General features: G+C 39.8%; 1 protein-coding gene across 1 annotated transcript; it reads right to left on the bottom strand.

Annotated features, from left to right (window-relative positions):
- Positions 1-1131: 1131 nt before the first annotated feature.
- SAYSD1 (SAYSVFN motif domain containing 1) lies at positions 1132-3406 on the bottom strand. Its single transcript, XM_021550452.2, has 2 exons — positions 3243-3406; positions 1132-3163 (listed from the first exon to the last, which is right to left on the bottom strand). Exons 1-2 carry the CDS (start codon positions 3396-3398, stop codon positions 2873-2875), a joined length of 447 nt encoding a protein of 148 aa, XP_021406127.1. The 5' UTR covers positions 3399-3406; the 3' UTR covers positions 1132-2872.
- Positions 3407-23739: the final 20333 nt, after the last annotated feature.

Here is a 23739-nt window from a genome sequence, read left to right as displayed (position 1 = left end):
GTAATTGAGCTCCAGGGAGAAAGACATTTGCAGAAATCCACCACAGTTCTCAGGCTGGCTTATGTGTCTTCAGCACGCTGGCTTCTCTGCAGGCTGCTTCCAGGCCTCTCTAACATCGGTAGCAAAGCTGACTTTGGAATGAAGCACTTCAGGTTCTTCTGTATGTTTAATAACTAGCTTCTGTGTTGTGTGATCATCAATACAATACTTGTCTACTGCATGCAGTTGTTAACTGATGTCTTACAAGTTGATTAATTAGCTTACGGAGTATGCTTGATGTTTCTATCTAACGTCTACCCTGTGCTAAGAATAGGAAAAAAAGTACTAAAGATTGTCACTGGCAGGTAAAAAGGCAGCATGTAGGTGACAAGGTGACAGATGTAATTTACAGCTGTAGCTTAATGCACACTGGTGAGAATAATTTCACTCATTAATATTCAAGAGTATATGTTGGTCCAGCTTAGTTGTGTGCAAACCTGGGAAAAAAGCTGCTGCTTGTGCAGCTGTTGGCAAGATGAGAGTTTTGCTATGAAAACAGGAAGTTACAGAAGCGTTCTAACTCACTGCAGTGCTGGCCAAACAAGTGTGTGTAACAAAGAGGACAGACATGGTAATAGAGAGCATTTCCATGTGTAGTAACAAACCTGTACTTAGTTGCTGTCACAAGCAAGATTCAACAGCTTGATGTGCTTTTGAGTTAGTAAGCTGTTCTTGTCCCTCCTACTCATTTGTGAACTGAGGGCTTTGGGCCCACAGGAGTAACTCCAGTTAACTTATCTTGGTGACTTTTGCTTTGTTAGAACACAAGAGAAAAGTAAGGTAACAAAGTGAGGTCTTAGCCAAGCAGAAGGCTGCAGAGGAAATTTTCCCCCTCTAATTAAGCTCTCACTAGTTTAAACCTTTTTAAATTGCCTCTGAAAACTACTCAGTGGAAGTAATTAACACCAAGCAGAATTACAGTATTTGTGTACTTGGAGACTGAGCAAGGCCTCAATGCCAATTTCTCCATCATACTTTATCTACTTCAGTAAAACCTTTTGCAAGCCTTTGTTATTCATGCCGTCTCTATTTCACAATATGTAATGTACATTTATTTGAGTAGCATGAAATAAGCAAGCCAACACAAAGCACTGGAAGAGATGAACTGTGTCAGTTTTTCTTTTTTGTGCCTTTTGGCTTCATGCTCACTTATTGGGGTAACTTGTTTCATGAAGTATTAAATACAAGAGTCTATACATCCACCTGGACATAATGCAGCTAGTGTATAGCAAGTGAAAACTTTATTTCCAGCATTGCTGCTATGAATTTTTATAATTTCGTTTATCTTGCCTTATATTTTATATTTATTTGCATGTATTTCCTTGTTTTAAAAAATACCCACAGAACTGAATAGTACAAGATGTCAGATTATCAACTCCCCATGAACATGATGCTGATGTCTATTTTTATTGTTGTGAATAAAGTTTTAACTCGCAAAATTCCATTGCTTACAGGTGTTTTGAGTATCATCTAAAGACTTCTTACCCTGTTCCTCTAATACTTTTTAAGAATGGGCAGATTCACAGTCTGTGGTTCTTTCAAGGAAACAGTATATGCAACTGTGTGTCTACTACCTTAAAGGTGTTTGACCCTGCTGAGCCAATGTTAATCAAATACAAAATGCAGCATGTTACAAAGTGAAAAGGCATCAGTAAGAATAATGAAAACTCTGAGGTGGGGCGGTTTACTGGAGGATGACAGAGTATGTGCAAATGACAAAATTTTTTGCCTTCCAATAGCAGGACTTGGAATTCATACAACAGCCCAAGACAGTGTGAGAGTGCTTCTGAGAGCTACTGAGAGATGTTTATCAGTGTTAACATATTACATGTGCTTTAATCTATTATTCTCTTACTAGTCAGTTAAATTCAAAGCACCACTTTCGTTTCTACAACCAATGATCAAACTTGTATTGAGTCAAGCCTTAACAAAGTGCTTAACAATGTGTTAAATTAGAAAAGACATTTGAATGACCAATTCAAGAATTTGAAAGACCAGTTTGTGACTTCTTAACTCTGTCCTCAGAGACACAAGTTCTAGTAGCTGCTCTTCAAAATGTTGACTTAATGAATCATAAAATTGTTATGGTTAGAAAAGACCTTCAAGATCATCAAGTCCAACTGTCTATGTAGCATCACCATACTAAAACATGTTCTCAAATGCCACACCCATGTTTTTTCCATGCTGTAAGCAGTGGTGGCTAACACTTCGCTGAGCAGGTCTGGCTCAATGCAATGATCTACATATTAAAAACAGCTGTGGATCATACAAATACACCTATTTTTCAGTTTACAATTATGAAAACTGTAATATGAAGCAAAAAGGGAATAATAATCTGATGTTTCTGTTAGATGAAAGACACCACTGCAAGCCAAAGCAGCAGCCTATTTGAGGTGTTATGACTATTGCTTCTTGTCGTTTCTTCGGAATGAGGTTTCCAGCCGGTGCAGGGGAGAGCAGCAGCATGCCCTTCTGCTGCAGATGTCGTCAAACGCCAGCCTTTATGTCTACCACCTGAGGCAAAGCCCTCGGGAGCTGAAGCCCTCCAGGTGACATGCTGGCAGCCGCAGCTGTGACAAGGCCGTGCCTCTCGGGGCAATTCCACAGCGGCCGAAACAGCTGCCCGGCCCCAGGAAACGAAACCAGAGCGCAGTTTTGCTACGGCTTTATTCGGGACCGGCGGGCGCCGTGGGGCGCGGGGCTCAGGTAGTTTTTTTGCACAGGAACAAACCCCCTTTCATTCCCCCAAGTCCCTCGGGGCGGTGGCAGCGGGGCCGGTCCGGCGCGGCTGCTGTCCCGGCGCGGCACAGCGCGGTCCCCGCGGGGCCCGGCGCTACCAGCCCGCGGCGGGCCGGTAGTGCAGCTCCCGCTCCAGCTGCTCGGCCGTCAGCGTCCCGGCGATGGCGGCGCAGCCGGGGTTGAAAATGGAGTAGGCGCTGAGCTCGCCGGGCCGCCGCTCGGCGGGGCCGCGGGTGCCGGCGTACATCCAGTAGAGCAGGGAGAGCACGAAGTAGGGCAGCCCGAGCTCCAGCTCCGCAAACAGCGCCAGCAGCACGGCCCATAGCAGCACCTTCAGCAGCAGCGGGTGCGCCCACCCCAGAGCCGCCGGGCCGCCGGGCCGGACCTGCGGAGCCGGCGGGGAGACGCGGCGTCAGGCACCGGCCGCCCGCCGCACCTCCCACCCCGCCCGCCCCGGCGCTCACCTCAGCGCCGCCGCCCGTGCCCTCCGCGGCTGCCCGCGGTCCCTCGGCGGCCTCCGGAGCCGCGGCCTTTCCCGGCAGCTCGGCGGGGCGCGGAGCGGCGGCACAGCTACGGCGGGCGGCGCGGTACTGGCCGAGGCGCTGCTCCACAGCCGCCATAGCCAGGCTGCGCCTGTGCCAGGCCCGACGCGGCCCGGGGAGAGGCGGGGCTCGGCGTGGGGAGCGGGGAGCTGCGAAAGGGTCTGGGGTCCCATCGCGGACGGCTGCAGGCAGCTGGGCAACGCCTCCTCGCCGTCCGGGATGGACAGCAGAGCCAGCGATTCGCACTGGAGAAAAGTTGCAATTCACCAGAGATCTCTCGTGTTTTGTTTTCACACAATTACTGTGCTGGAAAAGGTGTCTGAATTATAGTACGCCCTTGATCAAACACCAAATCAAATAGATCGCGGCATTAAATGCCATGTCCAGCCATTTCTTGAACACCTCTAGACATACTGACTTTACCACCTCCCTGGGTAGGCCATTCCAGGGTCTAATCGGACCCTTTGTGAAGAAATTCCGCCTCCCATCCAACCTAAACCTCTGGCGCAGCCTGAGGCTGTGTCCTCTTACCTGTCGCTCGTTTCCTGGGAGAAGAGGCTGACGCTTACCTGGCTACAACCTCCCCCAAGCCACCTCTTCTTTGGGCTGAACAACCTCAGGGACTAATGTTGGCACCAAAAAGAAGAGGGGATGGAGAGAATAAAGCATGGAGTGACCAAAGCCTGAAGAGGAAGAAATAGGTGTTCATAGCCAGGCTGACCAGCCCCATTTGTGTTGGGTGTTCGAGCAGAGGTTTTAGCAGAGCACTGAGCAGCTGGGGCAGGGCAGCGAGCAGGAAGAGGAGAGAACCGCACTGAGCTTGGCCGCTCACCATGTGGTGCCAGGAGCCAGGGCTCGCCCTGTCTGGCCCTGGAGAAAATTCTGTGGTGGGCTCCCTCCAACACAGGCCCACGGGCTTTGCCAGCATCCGTCCCACACTCTCTTTAAGTCAGCTAATAACACCGGGAAAAAAACTCTATCACATCATGTTCCAGCTATTGGCACTGCCAAGAAATAAATATTTATTTACAGAATCTGTCTCAGCCTCAGGAGTAAAATATCTATCACTCTCCAACGGTAATAGTCAGCAATGAGCCATCATTTCATCCTGCAGTGCTAGTTCCAGTTACTTATAGCCTTCTCAGAAGTGACCTTTAGAGCTGAATATCTTATGCATGTGTCAGCTCAGAAGTGAATATGAGAAGTCTAATAAAAATCAATTTGGGTGTTCTTAAGTTATCTCAATGTGGAAATAATTTTTCAAATGCCTATTTTATGCTTTGTTACTTTCTTTTAACCTTCTGATTTTGCAGAGAGTGCTGCAATGAATAAAAATTTTATTTGTGGAAATTTGATTTTGAAATAACAGTCCAAAATGTTTTAAGATAGCCTGCACAGGACATTATTTTATTTTTCTTCCTCTTGTTCTACTGTTCATGGAAATAGCTCCTTGTTCAATAGACTTCATTAGTCAAAGTAATAGTTTTATTTAGTTTAGTGAATAGTTTTATTTAGTTTAGTAATACTTTCATTTAGTTTAGTGAATAATATATAAAATAACACCTTTGCAAGCTGCACCCAGTGATACCTATGTTGTTTGTCAGATTTTACTCAAGATTTACCATACATACTGAAGTATGTATTTGCTATTATGCATCCATATAGCTATTTTATGGTTATTTTATAGGGCTGCCTATATTGCCATGTGTAGTTAGGACACATAGAAGAGTGCCATGAATCATGCCTTTGAAGCTTAAGAGCATTCCAGTAACTTCATCTCTAAATTAGTGTTACACTGTGCATAAATACCTAACCAATTTTTTATCCATGAAGTCTTGAATTAATTCAATATATCCTGTTTTAAACAAACAGCTTAATTGTATAGACATTTCATTTTGTTTGTTTAACAAACCATATGAACAATTTGTTCCCTACTCCAGTGCCTACAGATCTTGGCAGTTCACCAAACTTAATCTTTGGATCCTCAGTGGTTAGAAGGGCAGAGGGGACGTGGAAAGGTTGAAGAACACTTCTGTGGGACTTGAATCACTTCATGCCTTCCTCTATTTATGAGAAAAACAAAATTAGTATAGTGGGTTTGTAGGCATGAGACTAAAGTATTTATTCCCTTGTGTCACAGTCAGTAATGAATGTTGGGTGCTGTTGATAGATTTCTAAAGCTGCTTTCTTGAGAAAGGAAGTTCTGGAACTGCCCATCAACTTCTAGGAGGCAGCATTAAGATCAGTTTAAAAACTTTTTTTTAAACTTGTTTCATACCAGATCATAATACAAATCAGTTCATATGTGTATTTCTCTCTGCCAAGAACAGAGCTTTTTTCTTCATAAATTTTCACTTCAGTGATTTTAAAAACTTTTCCTCTATCCCAGCAATCAACTTTTTGTTATATTTTAATATTTATGACAGAGAAGAATCATTGCATGCTGTTGTCAGCCAAGTATCATCAGCTTAAGGAACTAAGGTTCCAAGCCATTAGGAACTTTGTCTATGGAACTCTATGAGCAAGTGAACTGAAAGAGGAAAAAGAATTGACAAGAAAACTGGCAAAGCCATACCCAAAGTGCTGTTGACCTTATACTTTTGGGGTGATGACTGCAGAGCTTTTCCTAATTAATTTTCAAATATGTTCACTCTTTCATGCCCCTTAAGAAAAGAAGTGAAAACTAATTAGATTAGGTATTTTTACATGACAGAGAGCATTAGAACTATTTGTGGTAAAATACCAACCCAGCTGAGTTAACCTAAGCATTGATAGCAACATTCGGATCCTGTGGCGCCCTTTGCAAGTGCCACATTAGCAGCCTGTCACCAGGTCTTGGTGTCAGCCACCTCTTTGCTCAATAGTACAGGCTCGGGGCCTTGCCCAGTTGTTTACAGTGTTGTTGCTTACCTCCTACAGCTGCAGATACCTGTTTGTGTATGCCAGCTTCTTCAGATACCAACAGTAATCATGTCACATTAATTCTCTTGATGGATTAATCTAATTCATTGTCAGGAGCTCTCTCCGTCATAACATAAGCATTCACACTCACACTGACTTGCTAAGTGCCATAAATGCAGACAGATGGACAACCCATTATTAATAAAATAGCCTAGCTCAATTAGTTCAATGGAGCCGAGGGAGCATTAACTTTAGTTGTTGAGGTCTTGCAGAACATGTATAAAATAGATTGAAGTGCACAGATTCATATTTCCCTAATTCCATAGAGAGCTTTCTGCATATCCATTTCCTAATCAGTTCTAAACTACAGAGAAGAACAGCTTTCTTTGTAAAAGAAAGGGTACTTTGCCATTAGACATAAAGAAATTTTTTCTGTCTTTTTATTGAACTTGTTTAGCTTCTCAATTGCAAATTTTCAGGTCTGTGTGGTTTTGAAACGTGTGCATTTGTATATTCAGCAATGCATGCTAAAGAGTTCTCAGACACTAGCACTTATGTTCCTGCTTCATATGCTGAAGTGCTCTATATTCAAACATATTTTAAACTGGACAAAGCAGAGTTATTAATATTTTTGTCACAACTCTGAAATGTTCCTCATAATTTCATGAGAAACTTCTCTTTGAGGGACAACAGAGAAAAAAACCACTCACTAGTTCAGTGTCAGAAGTAATTGTCAGATACTTAGTGAAATCATTGTAACAGAAAAGGGAGATGAGCTATTTTACTCCTTTTGGAAGATAACATCCCATGAGCACTCTAGGTGGGATTGTTTTGCCATGTTCATAACTTTGATCTGATTCCAAAGTCAAAGTTTTGGAAACTGTTTTAAAACTTAAAAAATTTAGAATACTGTTTTTTGATTTTTATCATATAGCTAGGGTGAGGAAAAAAAGGCATTTGCCACTTGATATTCCTCCTAACTTAAATGAAAAGAAACGCATTTTGTCTTTCCTGCCTGCCAACATAATGTTGGGTTTAATCAGTCTCCTCTTCTCAAACCTTTATTTGGAAAAAAAAAAAATGTAACTTAAATATCAAAGTACTTTCATGAAGTTGGAAATCCAGCTCTTTGGGCTTGGTGTGAATATTTTTTATACTAGGTTTGTATAGCACTTAAACATAACAGCTCTTAAATGTACCTAGATGCTGTAATAGTATTGCCCCAGACAGGAAATATGAAGTGAAGAGAGTCAGACAAGATCTTAAAACCAATTGCAGATCTGAGTTCTGATTCCACATCTATTTCTTTTAGTCCACTGTAGTTTAAAATACAGAAAATTCAAGATGCTAGATGGTGAATAAAGAGTGAAAAGAAAGAAATGGGCTACATTACCCCCTTGCACACATACACTGTCAGTCTTCAGAAGCCTTTCATTGAGAGTGTACTGTAAGCTTTAATGCTCACATTGGCTATCAGTTTTACACATCTGCATCTACAAAAAAACCCCAAAAAAACCCAAGAGGCAGAAGAACACTGACAGGTTTCATTTTTAGCAGAGCAGAATGCCTAGAAAGGTGTTACAGCAACCTTTGCTCATGCCTTCAAGCCTCTGCCCTATATAGGACAAATCATCATGCAGAAGAGCTGTTCTATCATTGCAGTTGTCAGTGTGAATTCCAGCCAGCTTGTTGGAACTTCAGGCTCTTGCTGATAAATATAATTTCCCTGTAAATGTTTCAAGTAGGAGTGAGACTTCAGCTGCACCCCTGCAATAGGTATACCAGGTGTAAGGGTTTGGAGCTATTTCTGAATTACCACTAATTATTCAGTAGACTACAAGATCAAGGACAGAGATATCATGGCATTCCTCTTCCTCTTGGGCTCTAAATGAAAGAAATGAGCTTATCTAGAATAAAATAGTTGACTATGTATATCTCCATCTAATCTACAGAACAGAAGTCCAAACTATTATTTCTGGCAAGCTGTTAGATTGTATAGAAATATTATCAGTTTGCTCTTTTTGGCAATTTCTTCTCTTCATTATCTCCTTTTGTCTCAACACCTACACTGGATTTTGGAATATTTATGATGTTTACCCCCAGGAGTGATAGATTACAAGCTTTAGGGATAAGGCCTTCCCTAATGCTTTCAACAATAAGAATAAACTGGACAGTGCACCAAGAGAATGAGACATTTAGCATGACTGGGAAAAAGGCTTTTCCAGATTGATATTTGAACACATGATATACCAAGTGCTTCTTTCCAAACTGATACAGAATAGTAAAAATAACTGATTGTGATTTGTAACAGAGGTTTGGAGCTTCCAAGCTCCCTTCAGTAATACACAGAGTTTGTGCTGGGGCTCACCCCTGAAAATTAGTGGATGGCACATATAAATAAAAAATGGTAATGGTACACTGGCAATTAACTTAATCCCTAAATTCATCTTCCAATAATGGAAATAATTTTTATGGGTTTGAGAATGCTGAGGAAAGGCAGGAGCAGTAAGCTTTATATCACACTTACGTAATAAACTTGGGGCATCACCAGAATCAGCTGTGAAAAACCTGGTGTTCATGGAGGAGGTGCACCTGTGGTGATGCATCAAACAGTGTGAGCACCACCCAAAGTTCCCCAAGCACCCATTCATTTTCTAATAGAAGTGGTCATTTGTTGCAGAGATCTCTGCAACAGTCATTATTTTTTAATGCTCTGTGCTAAATCTAGATGATCAGATAGCTGAGCCATGTGCCAGAGCAATTTAGCACCCCTAGGGATGAGTGGTTTGAGAATCCCTAATTACTTTCATAGAAAATAGGACATGAGGATGCTCTGCTAAATTAGTGTGTCAGCACTTTTGTAGCACACAGAAGCACCCACAAAAAAAGTGTTTCAATCCCTAGAGTAAAGATCTTGTGTGTGCCTGTCTTGGATTGCAATCATGCAATCTAAATTCTGTCCCAGTCCCTCACCCCTGTTTAGGTGACAGTACCTGCTCTATTTATGTTGCATCTAATAACTGTAATTAGTCAGACTCCAGACTGCAACTGATCTGTGTGGAAGGATTTAATTAAATTTTAGATCTGCTCTAGGTGATTACATGCTATTTTAGATCTTATCCCCAAATTATGACTTTTAATTTATTAAGAAAATACTAACAAATTTATCTTCGTGATTGTAAAAGAAAACACAGGATCCGAAATTGGTAAAACCAATGTAAAAAGTGCAATAGTAGTTCAGATCAGAGTTCCTTGCTTTTTCAGTTAAATTTTAAAAGGTATAATTCACAGAGATAGTATTTTTCATGCCAGTATTTATTCTAATAAATGGAATAAAGATCTGGAAGAAGAACCTATGTAAAGCAAAATGCAAAGAGAAGAAAGATGTAAGAAAGTCTTGAATCCAAAAAGGACTTGTAGAAATACAGCCTTTGCTAACTGCTGAAAGCTATTAAATGGTAACTTGGCCTTTTGGAGCAGATTAATAAATCTTTGATTTAAACACACTGCCAGCCCTGACTTGCAAAAAACTCACAAGTTCAATACTCCAAAATCCAATACATAATGCCTTCCTCTGACATCCTCAAAAAGTGGAAAATCCTTACTTTTGCACCAGTTACCACTTTGTCATGAAATTACTTCCGTGGCATGAGTTTGATGGTGAGATCTGAGAAAACACGTATCAAGCAGAACGTCAAGCAGAGACTCTCATTAGATGCTGAGATACAATATCAGGAGTGTAAAACCCATGGGTGGGACTGGAGGAGTACAGGGAGGAGATAAAAACAAGGGAACTCTTGTGAGAGTAGCAGCAATAGGCTGGAGACAATCTGGTGGGTTCAAAGGAAACAGAGACACCAAACCAGATCCTCAGTTTTCTGAAATTATGTGACGCTGTAGGGTTAAAACCTGAGCCCACTGAAGTCAGTGAGGACTTTGTCAGGACTATACTGGGGTTGGTATTACATTCCTGGTGGACCAAGCTAAGCTCATACCTTGCTATCTGCTTGATGAGACCTGTGGGCCTCATATAAAAGATCTTCATGTTACTTCCCTTAAATATAAACTGACACAGCAATGAAAACTTTGCAACTTTTTTTTAACCATGACAAACCTAGCCAATTTATTCTATTTATTAGGCTGCAAGCATGCCTCACAAGTTTTGTACCTTATGCTTTCTAAAATAACATCAATTGCATGAGGACAATTAATACCTAAGCAATATTAGCTTCTTACATATTAGATTGTAAAGACAACCTGGAATGGGGCTGTCTCTGAATTTATGGCAAGTCAGAACTGGGCCTGGCTATTCCAGCACATTAAGAAATGTGGAGTGTTCATCCTGCCTCTGGTAAGTTTAGAAACTGTAAACTGTGTTTCAGCATTTGTGTGCTGACCCTGAGGGACACTCAGCACTGCAGCAAGTTCAGCATCTAACCTCCTGCCTGGGTTCTCTCTGCAGTCAAACTTGACCAGAGTTTCAGTATTTGTCTTGACTGTGGCCCCATGATTTGAGCAACCAAGCTATGAAAGGAAAGGGGGGGAAACCAAGAAAAGCATGCTTTGTATGTAGTGGCTAAGCAGAAATTTCAGATGGCAGAAAAGACTGAGGACCATTTATTTATCTTGGAAGGCAGGACAGGATGCAGTACATTCTTTTGTCAGCTCTTCCAAAGGATGGCTAAGTGATTTTCATAGGCAGGATATTGCAAACATTTAACAATACTGTCCTATCATTTCTGTTTTAGCAGTCCAGTAATGACAACAATATGCAGCAGACAAGGCATGAATTTGTGAGAGAGAAATATTTACAGATTAAAAGGTCTAACATTTATGTTCCTAAATTAAATATAAACAGAGAGCAGCAAAAAAATTTGCACAGTTGTGTACAATCAAAGTACTTGCAGGACTTTGTACTTTGTACTATAAAATGTACTTCACTTTTTAAAGTTTAATTCTGGCCTTAAATCTGTAACAGTGTATATTTTCTTTCTCTATTCGTGGTCTCTAATTCCTTTCCAGAAAAATTCCACTGAATTTCAAAATTTACTGGTTTTTTTTTTTTTGGTTGGTTTTTTTTTTTTTTTTTTTTGTTATTCTTTTGAGTAGCAAGAGAGCTGTGAATTAACGCGACACCATGAACTGAAGGAGAAATGACAGCACCCTCTGCTGTAATTTTAGATTATTACCTTAAAAAATTTCTCTTAATCTCACTGGTTTTATCTTTCCTGACAGAATCTTTGGCTCATAATTTTTATTTCACTTAGAAAGACTGTGACAGCCTTATGCTTTATTTCTATTTTGTTGCTTTGCAAATGACTATTGTATTTTTCAATTCCGACTAATTTGTCCTTTGGAGTCTAAATGGAACTGAAATTTTAAATCTATGACTTCTGCTTATGTGAGATAAGATTCACCTTTCCAAATACACCTTGCTTTCAACAAACATTGTTTTTATCACGTGTACACATGTGTACATATATTTTCAATATATATTTTCTAAAACCCACTTTCTGATTGATGAGCCAAAGAGTCCAACAGGTTTAATCTCCACTTCATACAGTAGACACCATGGAGCTGCACAATTCGGATTACATCTCCCTTTCCCCTGCTGCAGACACAGGTGATTCTGAAACTGAGTTTCCAAGGATGTAATGGTGGATTGACTACATAGACCTGAAGGGATTTATTTCCATGCTTAGGGACTGAAGTAAAATTTGTAAAATTTGAATTCTATTAAATTAATATGTACTCCCTCTCTCTCTAATTCCCACTTCCCTTCTGTGATGGACATATGGTTTTGGTTCTGAGTTAAATGAGTTATAAAATAAATGTAAAATCTCAGGAACTTTATATATGTACTTAGGGAAGTCAACTTATTTGCTGTAGACCGGATCTGATAGCTGCTTTTAATTCCTTCACAAGCATGAAGAGAATGAAATATGTTGGATTTATAATATTGCAATTTCCACAAAGGCATGTCTGTCTCCAGCCTGTGGGATACTGAAAATGGAGCTCTGGACCAATTCCGAGAAAATCACTACTTAAAACTTCATGTGAGGTATTAAGACAAAAACTGATTAAGTCTTTGTTTATATGTAAGGTATGTTTCATTAAATGGACTTCAGAGTTCAGTTTCAGGTTTTCCAGCTACTGCTTTTTCTTTCCAGAGGAAATTTACTAAGGATTTTGTCCTCTTTCTTTCCTTCTTCTTCTTGTTTTTTTTTTTTTTTTTTTTTTTTTTTTTTTTAATGCTCTGTATCAACATTTTAAATTGAAGTGCTAGGAAAGATTCTTCTGTATTAATTAAAAGAAACTGTTCAGCTGGCTGTGGTTTTAAAACATTGGGTATTAATATTCATTCATGTTCTTGAATAAAAGTGATTTTCAGGAGAAAAATGCAATGTAAATACAGATAATGTACATGAAATGCTAGGATTTTGTTGGGGAGAACAAACACATAATTATCCCAGCATTACTTTTGCTTCATGTAATTTCCCAGATTTTTTAGCATGCAGTAAACAACAACAACAACAACAACAAAAAAAAAAAAAAAAAAAAAAACCAAAAAAAACAATGGGGAATTAACAGGACAGAACTGATCAGGTTCTTAGTAGGCATCAGCTGGTACATGAAAATCACTAGTGCTGTGTATGCATACATTAGCAAGTATCTGGCCTAGGATTCCTCATGGAAGGTGCAGGCCCAATGCTAAGTTTCATATGGTTGGCTCAATTTAGTGTCTATGTCTATTTCTGGGAAAAATTCCTAGGAGATTGAACAGAATGGCCTCTGTGCTAAAATTGTATTTACTGTGCATCACTGTAGAATTTACAGCCAAATGAACCCTGTCACCAGACCTATCACAATTTGGGTCTGTTTTTAGTAAATTGTATTTACTGTTCATCACTGTAGAATTTACAGCCAAATGAACCCTGTCACCAGACCTATCACAATTTGGGTCTGTTTTTAGTTGCTATCTCAGCCTTACTTCACAAGTGAGTTGATTCCTTTTCCTGTTGTCCTGTGTTTTCTCGTTCTCCAGTCTTGGCTGACTGAAGACAAATGAAATCCACGTTCCCTGGCCGCAGCCTTGGTCCTCCAATCCCCTCCTTAACATTTAGCAGGGCCATAAGGCTTCCGAGGCCACTTTCACCTGACAGTGCTTAGGTGCTTCATTATAACCGTGTTTATTAATGCAGGCTCGGGACCCTGGAACAGCAAATCGAAAGCAGGGGGAATGTCTGTACACAGCTCTGCATGTTCTTTCCCTATTCGTGAAGTCCACTTCTGTAGGAGTCCGTGTTCTCACACGTCTCCGTGCCCACTAGGTGGTAGCAAAAAGGCGTAGCTGGGAGCGGAGGGGTTTGTAGGGCTCCTCCATCCTTCTCCCGGGAATCTGCAGGGCAGACCCGGAGTCAGGCCGCTGCTGTTGCTCTGCGGGAGGGGGAAACCCTGAAGACCTTCAGTTGTGCAAATCCGAAACCACGAGCTTGCTAAAGAGTAAATCCTTCTCGAACTCTAGGAACACGTAAGGAAGGTAAGTTGCTTTGTTGAAACCACAAAATTAGTAGTTCTTGGGGATCTTATCCTCAAAAGCACTTCCAAAATCTGCAAAAGAATGTTACTGTGCATTGCTGTCCCCTAGACTCAATGTCAAATGCGGGAGATTTCCATGTTCAGCTCATTCCATCAATATATGCTACATATAGCAAAAGCATCCCTAGGGAAAGTGCTACAGGTCAAAGAGGGCAGCAAGGTAAAGGCAGCTCATATCATGCTTGTGAAAAATGCATATTTTATGATTGGCTTTTCAAAAATGTTACAATGAATATTATATCTGTAATGTTAGAAAGTTATGCTGTGTTAATTTTCTTAAGTAGTGTGTTAAATAGAGTTTTAGGTTACAACATAATGTTAAAATAGAAACTCTGCAATGTAGGATTTTTTTACTAGCTCAAGCAAGAGATGAGATAATCAAGAAACTCTTCACACAGAGATGGCAGCGAAAGGGGCCCATAAAGAGTTACTGCCTCCTTATTGGAAAAGACAAACATTCTTCCACCTTCTCTCCGTCATTATGGAACCACCAGGATTAAGGGGAAGAAGTTGACAAAAACCAGAAAAGTTCTTAATTTGCAAGGAATTTATGCATCATGTATAAGATATATGAATATGCAACAGGCTATTGCTTTTAAGGTTATTACTTTGTTCACAAGGTATGCTTTTTCGTGACTTAGTGTCCAAGAGCATCTAGACATTCGTAACTCTTTGCTTTTTATTGTCTTGTAATTGTCTTAACTCTAAATTTTATTACTCTAATTGTATTACTATTTGTATAACCATTTTATTATTATTAAACTTTTACAATTTTAAAAACCAAGTGATTGGCATTTTTCACAATGCTGGTGACATTATTCCTTCATTTAAAATTACCTACATTTAATAAATTAACTGTCTGTTGGGATGAAAACTGAGGTAGAAACTTGAAGACCCATACATGGGTCTCCTTCTGGTCCACACCTGTAACATAACTAGCACTAAAACTTAGTATAAAAGTATGAAACTTCTGATCTCATAGTTTTCCTTTTCTGTATGGGGACAAACCCAGTATTTTTTGAATGGAAGATGACATTATTTTTGGTGATGGGGAAAAAAAAAAAAGAAAAAAAGAAATGCCTTAAAATAATTGGAGCATTTACATGAGAAAGGAAAGGAAATAAACCAAGAAAAATCTCTCATTCAAATTGTAGCTCTACTTGATTCAAGGCAAGCCTTGACTACAATGGGCAACTTTACCAGAGGCTGGGGTCTCTACAATAGTCCTGCTGGGCCACCTCATGGGACACAGTGATGCAGTCTGTGCCTATGCAGCCTCTGCCTCTTTGCAGGTCTCTCTCAGCATGTTAATCAAACTTACCACGCTACAGGAAACATCTTCTGCTGAAACATTGTTGCAATATATTTGGCTAACAAAAAAAACCAAACATATTTTATTTGGAAAATTGCTCCAGGAACTCCTGACCATCTTTGTTCAATGGAGCAGGAGAGCCATGATTTCAGAGTAAAAACAGCAAGCTCAGCAAACTGCCTGACCTCTTGTGCACATACGACTTCCCAGCTGCTGAAGCATAATAAAAGAGTAGCAGAATGACTGTGGAGTCATTTGGTACCAACTAAGTACCACTGGGAAAATTGCAGTTTGTTTCTCTTCTGCTAATTCTCAGTGTTTAAGCTGCAACTGTTCAGATTTCTTTGGAGAAATCCTCACCAGAATGCAATTTAGTTGAGTTCTTATTGTTCTGCATGAGAAAAGCAGAGCAAGGAAAGAAAAAGAAACAAACAAACAGAACAATCCCAGTAACTGTTAAAAGTGAAATGGTTTAAGAGCAAAAATTCTGAAAATGTTCCCTATCAAACAGGATTATTTATATTAGCTTTTCATTCCTGCTTTCCTGCAGGTTTGATTCAAAGTATCAATAATTCACATATTTTCAGCATGCTAACAACATCCCAGAGGAAATAATTTCACAGGGATAAACTGTTCCGCAATTTATGTGGTGTATTAACCACAAGCAAGCCTTTCTTGAATGTCAGACCTTTACTTTTGCTCTCCTTTTTGTCACTATATTTTTTTTAAAGCAATATTGAAAACAAAACAAAACAAAACAAAAGCCCTGGTCTATTTGACCATTACTTAACTTCATATCCTTTTCACAAGACAAATTTGCCCTGGAACCCAATCCCTGTGGCACTTCCATTTCCTGATGTAAATTGTTATTTGTCACAGTTCCTGCATTTAAGTTATAACCCTGTCTTGCTCCATTTTTAGATTTCACTGTAAAAAGAATGATTTAAATCAAGGTGAATAAATTTATGTTACTGTGGTGGACTTCACAAAGGCTTTTCCTGATGTCATATCTTCTCTAGTCTCTTGACAAATACCATTGCTTTTGTAGATTATTTTTCCCACTAACAGGGTATGTAGCCTTTCACCTCTAAGATGCTGTTTTGAATCCTGCCTTTCTCAATTGCCAAACAAGTGTCAAAGAGCAGCAGTTTGGATTGTAAGACTTGAAGAATCTTGATCTAATTTCCAGGGAAAAGATGTTCAGAAAGCATAGAAGTCTCTTTCTTCTGAGACTGGTCCCTTGCTTGTGACTAGTGAAGACCTTGCTCAATGAAGAGTTAATAATCAGAAACTAAAGTTAGACCAGCTCAGTTATGAAATAAAGTGAACATTCTCAGTAAGTCATGCAATTAAGTATCTTACAGATTTGGCAGACTTCAGGGTCAGAGAGAGGGTATCCAGTGAGCAGAAGCTCATGCTGTACATGCCATGCTAATGGAAGATTTCATCATCCACAGCACACCTGGTGACTGTTTGGTGCCTACCAGTGCTTTTCCCAAACCAGGGCTTCTGTACAAGCAGAAAAAACACAGGTTTCCTTTTTGCGTCCTGAACCATACCTATCCCATGGTTAAAGAGAATGTTCTGTTACCATGTTCTTCACAGATAATGGTCCAGGACAGGCAGTAGTAATGAATCCTTTTGCCCCATCCAATTTCATTAACCTTTCTCATTTTGTGCTTATGAGCTTTGCAACCTCAGATGTCACATTATTTTCTGCCTTCACATGCATGAGTTCGTCATGCACAGTTTTATTTATAAATATAATATCACCTTGTTTATTTGAGCCCCAGAGACTTTGGGTAAACACAGAGCCTGAACAAATGGGGATGCTGGGGCTGAGCATAAAGTTCAGCATTTTCTGAGCACTCTGTGCTGCCTTTGTAAGAGCAGGTAATCCTCCTAAACAAATGAGAGACCATAAGGAGAGCAAGCAGAAGCAGGACTCAAATTAAATCCAAAGATTTTACACACATACACACATACAAAATTAAATTCACTTACATTAAAAAAATACAAAACCAAAATCAGACTCCAGAACTCATACGCACTATGTATAATGCATAGAGACAGGGAAGAAGAGCTGCCCTGACCCATACTGTGCTGGGACAATAAAGATATTGCAGCTGGCTCTTGCCAGTCCTCCTGTTGTTGCTTCCTATCTTTGCCTTTTTGGGAGAATAAAGGGGATTCCAGCTACCCTGGCACTGCCCTAGTGAGCCATTATACTTTTCTGTCAGCTGCTCTGGGTAGATGTAGTGTTCAGGAATTTTTGGCCTACAAAACAGTCCTTTTGGTTCTGGCAGGTCTCTTTTCTTCCTGGTGCACGCTGAGGTGAATAAACTGCAGTGTTTCCTAGCACTAACTAGGGCATCCATGAACAACTTCCCCTTGGCTAAAGGAGTCTCTGACAGACCTTTTGTCCCTGACACAATTATAAATGTCCTACTTTGACTTCACAATCTTCAACCCTTTTTTTCTCACACCTTTTGCTGCCCTTCTGACATTTCTGGTTTTGTTGACTTTTTGTCCAGCATTTTGCTATTTCTTTGGCTCTGGGATGTTGTCTCGATCCTACTGATTTATATATTTTTACTGTGTCTTTATTTAGTCCATACCCCAACCCTGAGATAACTAATCATTTTTTTCTCATCATTACCTAGCTCATTTGGCTAGGTAACAAATTTCTTGAAGTCCCTCATAATTACTTACCATTCCTAGTCCAAGCCTATGCAATTCTCTTCTATAATCAGTGAAGTCCATAACTCTCCCTCAAAAGGTCAATGAAAGTCATGTTTGTGCATATCAGGACAGAATGTGGCATCAAAAGCTTCAGGTTTTCCATGTGTTACTTTGAAAAAAAACCTTAAAAATAGAAATATGAAAAGAAGTGAAGGTTTTCCCAGTCCACATTTCTCACTAGAGCAAAGATATTTATTACCTTAGTGATGGACATTTTCATTTCTACCCACTATCCCAAAAGATCCAGATAGGTGTATCTCAGGAGCTTAGGAATATGATATCATGAAATATTTTTCTAGGGCTCCCAAGACCCCTACTTTGAGCATTCACCTGCCTGCAAACCTTTCCCATCTTGCCTCAGATCACCAAATCTGCTGTGCTTTTTTTAGTTCTACCTGTTCTGCCTTGGTGATATTCCCATCTGCCATATTCCTTCCCTGTAGCTGGCTGTTCAGCCAAAGTCTTGTCTAAGAATCAGAGCTCCTCCTTTATCCAGGATTTCAAAAGTTCAGTCTGCACTTACCAGATGTCAAGAAGAAAAAATTGTTGTCAAAAGAAAATAGCAATACAGTAGAGTATGTAGCCACATAATATGGATAGCCGCATTTATTCATAGAAGTCTCTGCAGTCCAGATATCTGTCTCTAATTCATCATGGGAATGATGAGTGGAGAAGGGAATTTGCCTAGAGGAAGAAATAGGGCAGAAAATTTTAGCCAGGTCAGGATTCCCCTCTGCAAATCCCTAGAAAAGTAGAAGGGGTCAGAGCAGTACATCTCCCATCTCCCTCAAGTCTGCCTTACACTGCTGTTTTCCAAGGCATCTGGAAAAACAAAGAACAACTGTCCAATGTGCATCACATTTGAGTTCCATCTCTGAGCAGAAGGAAATGGGGCCCTGGACCCCAAAACCCTTGGAAACAGAATTAGGCAAGCCATTGGGGATCTAACTGAACCAAAAGCGGAAATTTCTGGTTTGGATTTTGAGATGTTTTCAACACAGACCATAAAAATTTCCCCACAGGTAAGTATGAACAACTGTACTGCAGCAGCCTAGTGCTTGTTGTAGGACATTATAATGGCAACTGGAGAATTCTTTTATGTATATTTTTTCAAAATGGTACTGAGCAATATTTATGAGTATATTCTTGAATATATTTTCACCCTGGAAATGACTAATCCTGTGTAGATTTACTGAAAGTTTATCAGAATGTCAGGCAGTGCCAAAGAGCAATGCAGCTGGACCATTGCAGAAAATGCAGTGAAGTTGTTAGCAGGGACACCTAGCACAGGAAAAATAGATCTAAAAATCCCATTTCCCTCCTGCTTGAGTAGAATTTCTTGACAATATAAAATTATTTTTTTAGAGAACAAAGGGCTTTTTCAAGGAAGAAGGGTAGTTTCTACTGCCAATAGGTTCCAAATTCTGAATAAGAAACAAAGCAGACAAATATATTATAAATTATATATTACATGTTTAGATATATAAAATATATTTTATATCTTTAAATACATAAATATATTTAAAATATATTGTAAAGAGCAATAAACTATCAAACTTAAGTTTTTACAGCAAATGGGACATATTTGAACATTCCAGTTTTTTTTCATAGAGGTTACTTGCACAGACACTACCCTCTTCACTATCATATGTGAGATTTGTAAATTCTTCTGCTGGAACTACTGAAATATTATTTTTAAAACAACAAGCAACATTTCCTGACATGCTAAGGAAAAGGAGAATTTTAACATCTTAAAACTTTCCCTAGAGATGGCAGGATTCCCTTGGTTTGTGTGTTACTCCACAGAACTACATGTTATGCCAGTGGGAGGGAGGGCCGTCTGCTCTGTTTTTTTCCATTAATTTCACAGTGAGGAGTTCTTCTTCTCCAGAGTCCTGTGACAAGTCTTCTTGTTTCCTGACTTTGCCCATCATTCATTTTTTAATCCACCAGGCAGGACAGTTTTGTACAGGGTGGGGAAAAAAAAGTAATTACATTTGCCCAGACTCCTGTGGCAAACAGCAGATTTGAAAGGAGGAACCATGACAAGTTAAGGCTGGTTGGGTCTCCAATTTTGCTCCTTCATTAGAAAACCCATTGCTTCCTGACAGTCAAAAGTTCCTGATCCTCATCTGCTCATGTCTCCATTTAGTGCCTGGTTTCCCTCTGCCACCAAGATCTGTGTGTGGGCTGCTTCTCATGCTCAGCCAGCAGCCCTCTGCAATCAGGGCACTGCTCCTCTGCCTGACTGTGACTCAGAAACAGCTGGGGGCCTTCTACCCTTGGTGCTTTGTTCCTCTTGCCCCAGGTTCATCTCCTATCACACAGTGCCATGCTGGGCTGCCAACTATTCCACTTAGGTAACACTTGGCATTTCCAGCCCCAGGGCCTCAGCACTGATGCAATTTCCAAAATTATTTTTTAAAAAGCCACAAATATTTTGAATTCCTAGCAACTGAAAAACCCCAAAAGCAAGAAAGCCGCACTCTTCTGCCAGGAAGGGAAGAAGAAAGGCTGCAGTGGGGAGCAGAAATGCTGCATTGAACACTGCTTCATCTTTCTATTCCCTCCTCTTCTTTTAAAACTTGCTGGTAATTCAAGATAATGGGAAAAGGAAGAAAGAAAGAGACAAAAACTGGGGTGGGGGAAATAAATAAATTTTGGAATTCTTTTTCCATGAGGAGAAGTGGAAAAGATCACATAAAGCAACACTGGCATCTCTCTGTCTCTCTTCTCAAGCTTTCCACCTCCTTAAAAGCCACATATCAATACAGGTGAGAAACAGATGCTATTACTTTTTCCACTTCTTCCTTCATTAAAAATAAACAGAGGCATAGTTAATCGTTAATGCTGCTGAGTTCATGGAACAAACAGTCCTCTTTTCCCATCTCGCCTATAGTTCAATCATGAACTTAGACTGCCTTCAAGCTACAAAGGGCAAGAAAGCAGGAAATACATATATCCAGAAATGCAGCCAGTGTTTGATGTCTCTGAGCTGAAATTAAATAAAATTGAAGTGGTGAATAAAAGCTATATGCAAACCATGGTGCTTGGAGTCAAATGGAGAAAAATCAAAAAACCAGATCTGAGATAACTGAGCAACATGAAGGACTTCCAGATTCAGCAGTAGTGCTAGAAAGTTGTTTCTGTGTAGGTTGTTAGTAAATGATTTTTGAAATAGTCTCAGATGAAAAAATAAATGAACAGACTTTGGCTTATATAGGTGTGCCCTCTGGGTTTGCCAACACTGAACAAGCAAGGTAGGAGGAGAAAAACCAAGACCCCATGGTCTGGAGCCAGAACAGTGACTGAGAAACTCAAAACCCCTGTAGGGATACAGAGGAGCCAAATAACGGGATTCATCCTCACACTCCTCCAAAACACATGGGAAACTTCAGAATTGCCTTGGAGTATATGGTGCTCTGAAGAACAAAGGTCAGTAGATATCTGTTAGGGAGGTGAAAGCAGAGGTAAAGTACTATGTTGGATAAGGATGCTCATACAAATCTGACACTCAGCAGTGCCATAAACAGGCACTGAACAACATCACAGACAAAGGCATCAGTCTTCAACTCCTGATATTGCAGGGAGGAGAAGGGAGCTTTCTATCTGGTTTATTCCATGGTGAAAGGGGACAGTGTGTACAGAAGTCTGCCAGAAGGGAAAGAAGGATTTGGAGCTCTAGCACAAACCAAAACTAGCCCCCCAAGTATTTTCTTTAAGTGTGACCCACATTCTTCTGCAGTTCAAAGTGAATCAGAGCTCCTAATCTCAGCATTGCAATGAAACAGGTAAGATCAAGGAATTGATCCAAAGTTCACTAAGCATCAGAGAAATTAACCTGGCTTGCCTTTGGATAGAATGAAATACAGGTTTTGCATTAAAAGGATTAAGAATTATACACAAACTGGCTGACTTCACCAATAATACAGGGTAACTACTATCTGAAGAAACCATGAAACATGATGAATGGTATAGGTATGCTCAAAATTGTTGTGAGTGCAAAATTAATAATTATAAGTACCTGATAACACATGCAAATCCAGCTTTTCAAAAGTCAGGTAGGTAGGTAGTCATGCCAATTTCTAGGAGAAAGTCCAGGGGATGTCTAAAAAACCACTTCATATTGAAAGAATAGTGTACCTCAACATCAGGCACATCAAGAGATGTGCAGGATGGAGATTCTGAAGATGAATCACCTGCATACGGCAGACTCTGAAAATATCTAGCTAAGGCAGAATAAAACTATACTGTAATTTTAACCACTGTGTAGGTCCCAGAGAGCTGTCTTCTCAATTAGTAACTTTCCCTCCATCATCTACTGAAATCTTGTCAATCAGCACATGAGTTTTCTAAAACAATTGAGGGCTAGGTGAACACTATAGGAAGGACACAGTTTCGAAAGGGGAAAAAGCCCCAGGCAAACAATCACACCAAAAACCTAAAAGAAATGAAAATTCCAAATAGCTGCTTTACAGTTTTATGTCTTTAATATATAAAGACGATAATTAAATTTAGATATTGGCATCCAGATTACAGCCAGTAATATTTACATATGTATCCCAGTTATCTTGATGCAAAAGGAGTCCTTAAGAAACAACAAAAATAAAGAGCAACTCTGGCAGAGCACCTCATCAACATTGATATGTTGATATACACTTAAACTTATACAACTTTGATATACACTTAAGACTAAAGAAGAAGAAAGCCTTTAGTTATACTGGAAGATTATCCCTTGTTATTAGAATAACCATGGACTTTCAAACAGAAGCCAGAGTGGGTTATTTAAGCCCAAAAGCACATATATATTTTAGAAAATAAGAACCCAGACACTACTGTGAAAAAAGACAGAAATAATGCATACTCCTTTTTTTTTTGGTTTTGGTGTCATTTGCACAGGTGATCAAATTATGAATGGGATGAATTAATTTTGAAAAAAAGAAAAGCATAACAGTATACTAACACATTGTCCAAGGACAGCATGTCATTAACCTAATGAGACACTTGTTATGTTACTAATGGAAATGTCCTATTAAACAAAAATCAATACTTACAGTCTTTTCCTTAGCTGAGTAGTGCAATTGTCACAAAAGCTTTTGTGATTTACATACATTTTTACTATTTTTTTCTTTGCTAGAATACCAAATCTTTTTTCAATGACAGATTTGATCACTAGTTGGCATTGTTACTTCCCTCAAATAAATAGCCCTTAAACAAGGTGTTGAGCTACAAACCCCGACGTCTACATTCTTGAGCTCTAAGTTTCATTTTGCAACATCTGGATATGGTGGTGAAAGAAAAGGGAAGAACAAGAAATGTGTGATTGAAAAATTATTTCCCCTTCCCCACCCTGTGTATCTCTTTCAGCAAATGTTTTGTTCTACCCTAAGATCTGAAAGAGTGAAGCAATGTAAAAGTGTATCTGTGGAGGGAAAAAAAACCCAAACCAAACCATAGCCATTGTGCTGCACACTTAACTGGTACAGTCCAGGCTGTGAGTGTAGTAGTATTCCTGGGTCAGGAAGCTTAAATAACAGAAACACAACTGTTGAATGCAAACATAAAATAAAAGAACTTTATACCCTATTAGCTGCTCTTTCTGTATCACCAGAGCTTTTAGTGGTGCCTTATGCTCTAAGCTGCTGGTAACTAAGGAAGTGCCAGCTTTTCTGCATGGCAATTCTGTCAGTCATGGAATAAAACAAGGGTGTTTTTCTCATATTTCCAGAAAAAGTGGGGTGATACCTTTGTGAGTTAGAGTGCAAAGAGGCCTTTATGGCAGAATCTGCCTGTGCTGCTCAGCCCCTGGTCCATTCGCTCTCGGGCTGCTATATCACACACAGGATGGGATGTGGGATTCCTCCC

Source organism: Lonchura striata, chromosome 3 (genome assembly GCF_046129695.1).
Source record: "Lonchura striata isolate bLonStr1 chromosome 3, bLonStr1.mat, whole genome shotgun sequence".
NCBI lineage: Eukaryota > Metazoa > Chordata > Aves > Passeriformes > Estrildidae > Lonchura > Lonchura striata.
This window is presented reverse-complemented; position numbering and strand designations above follow the sequence as displayed.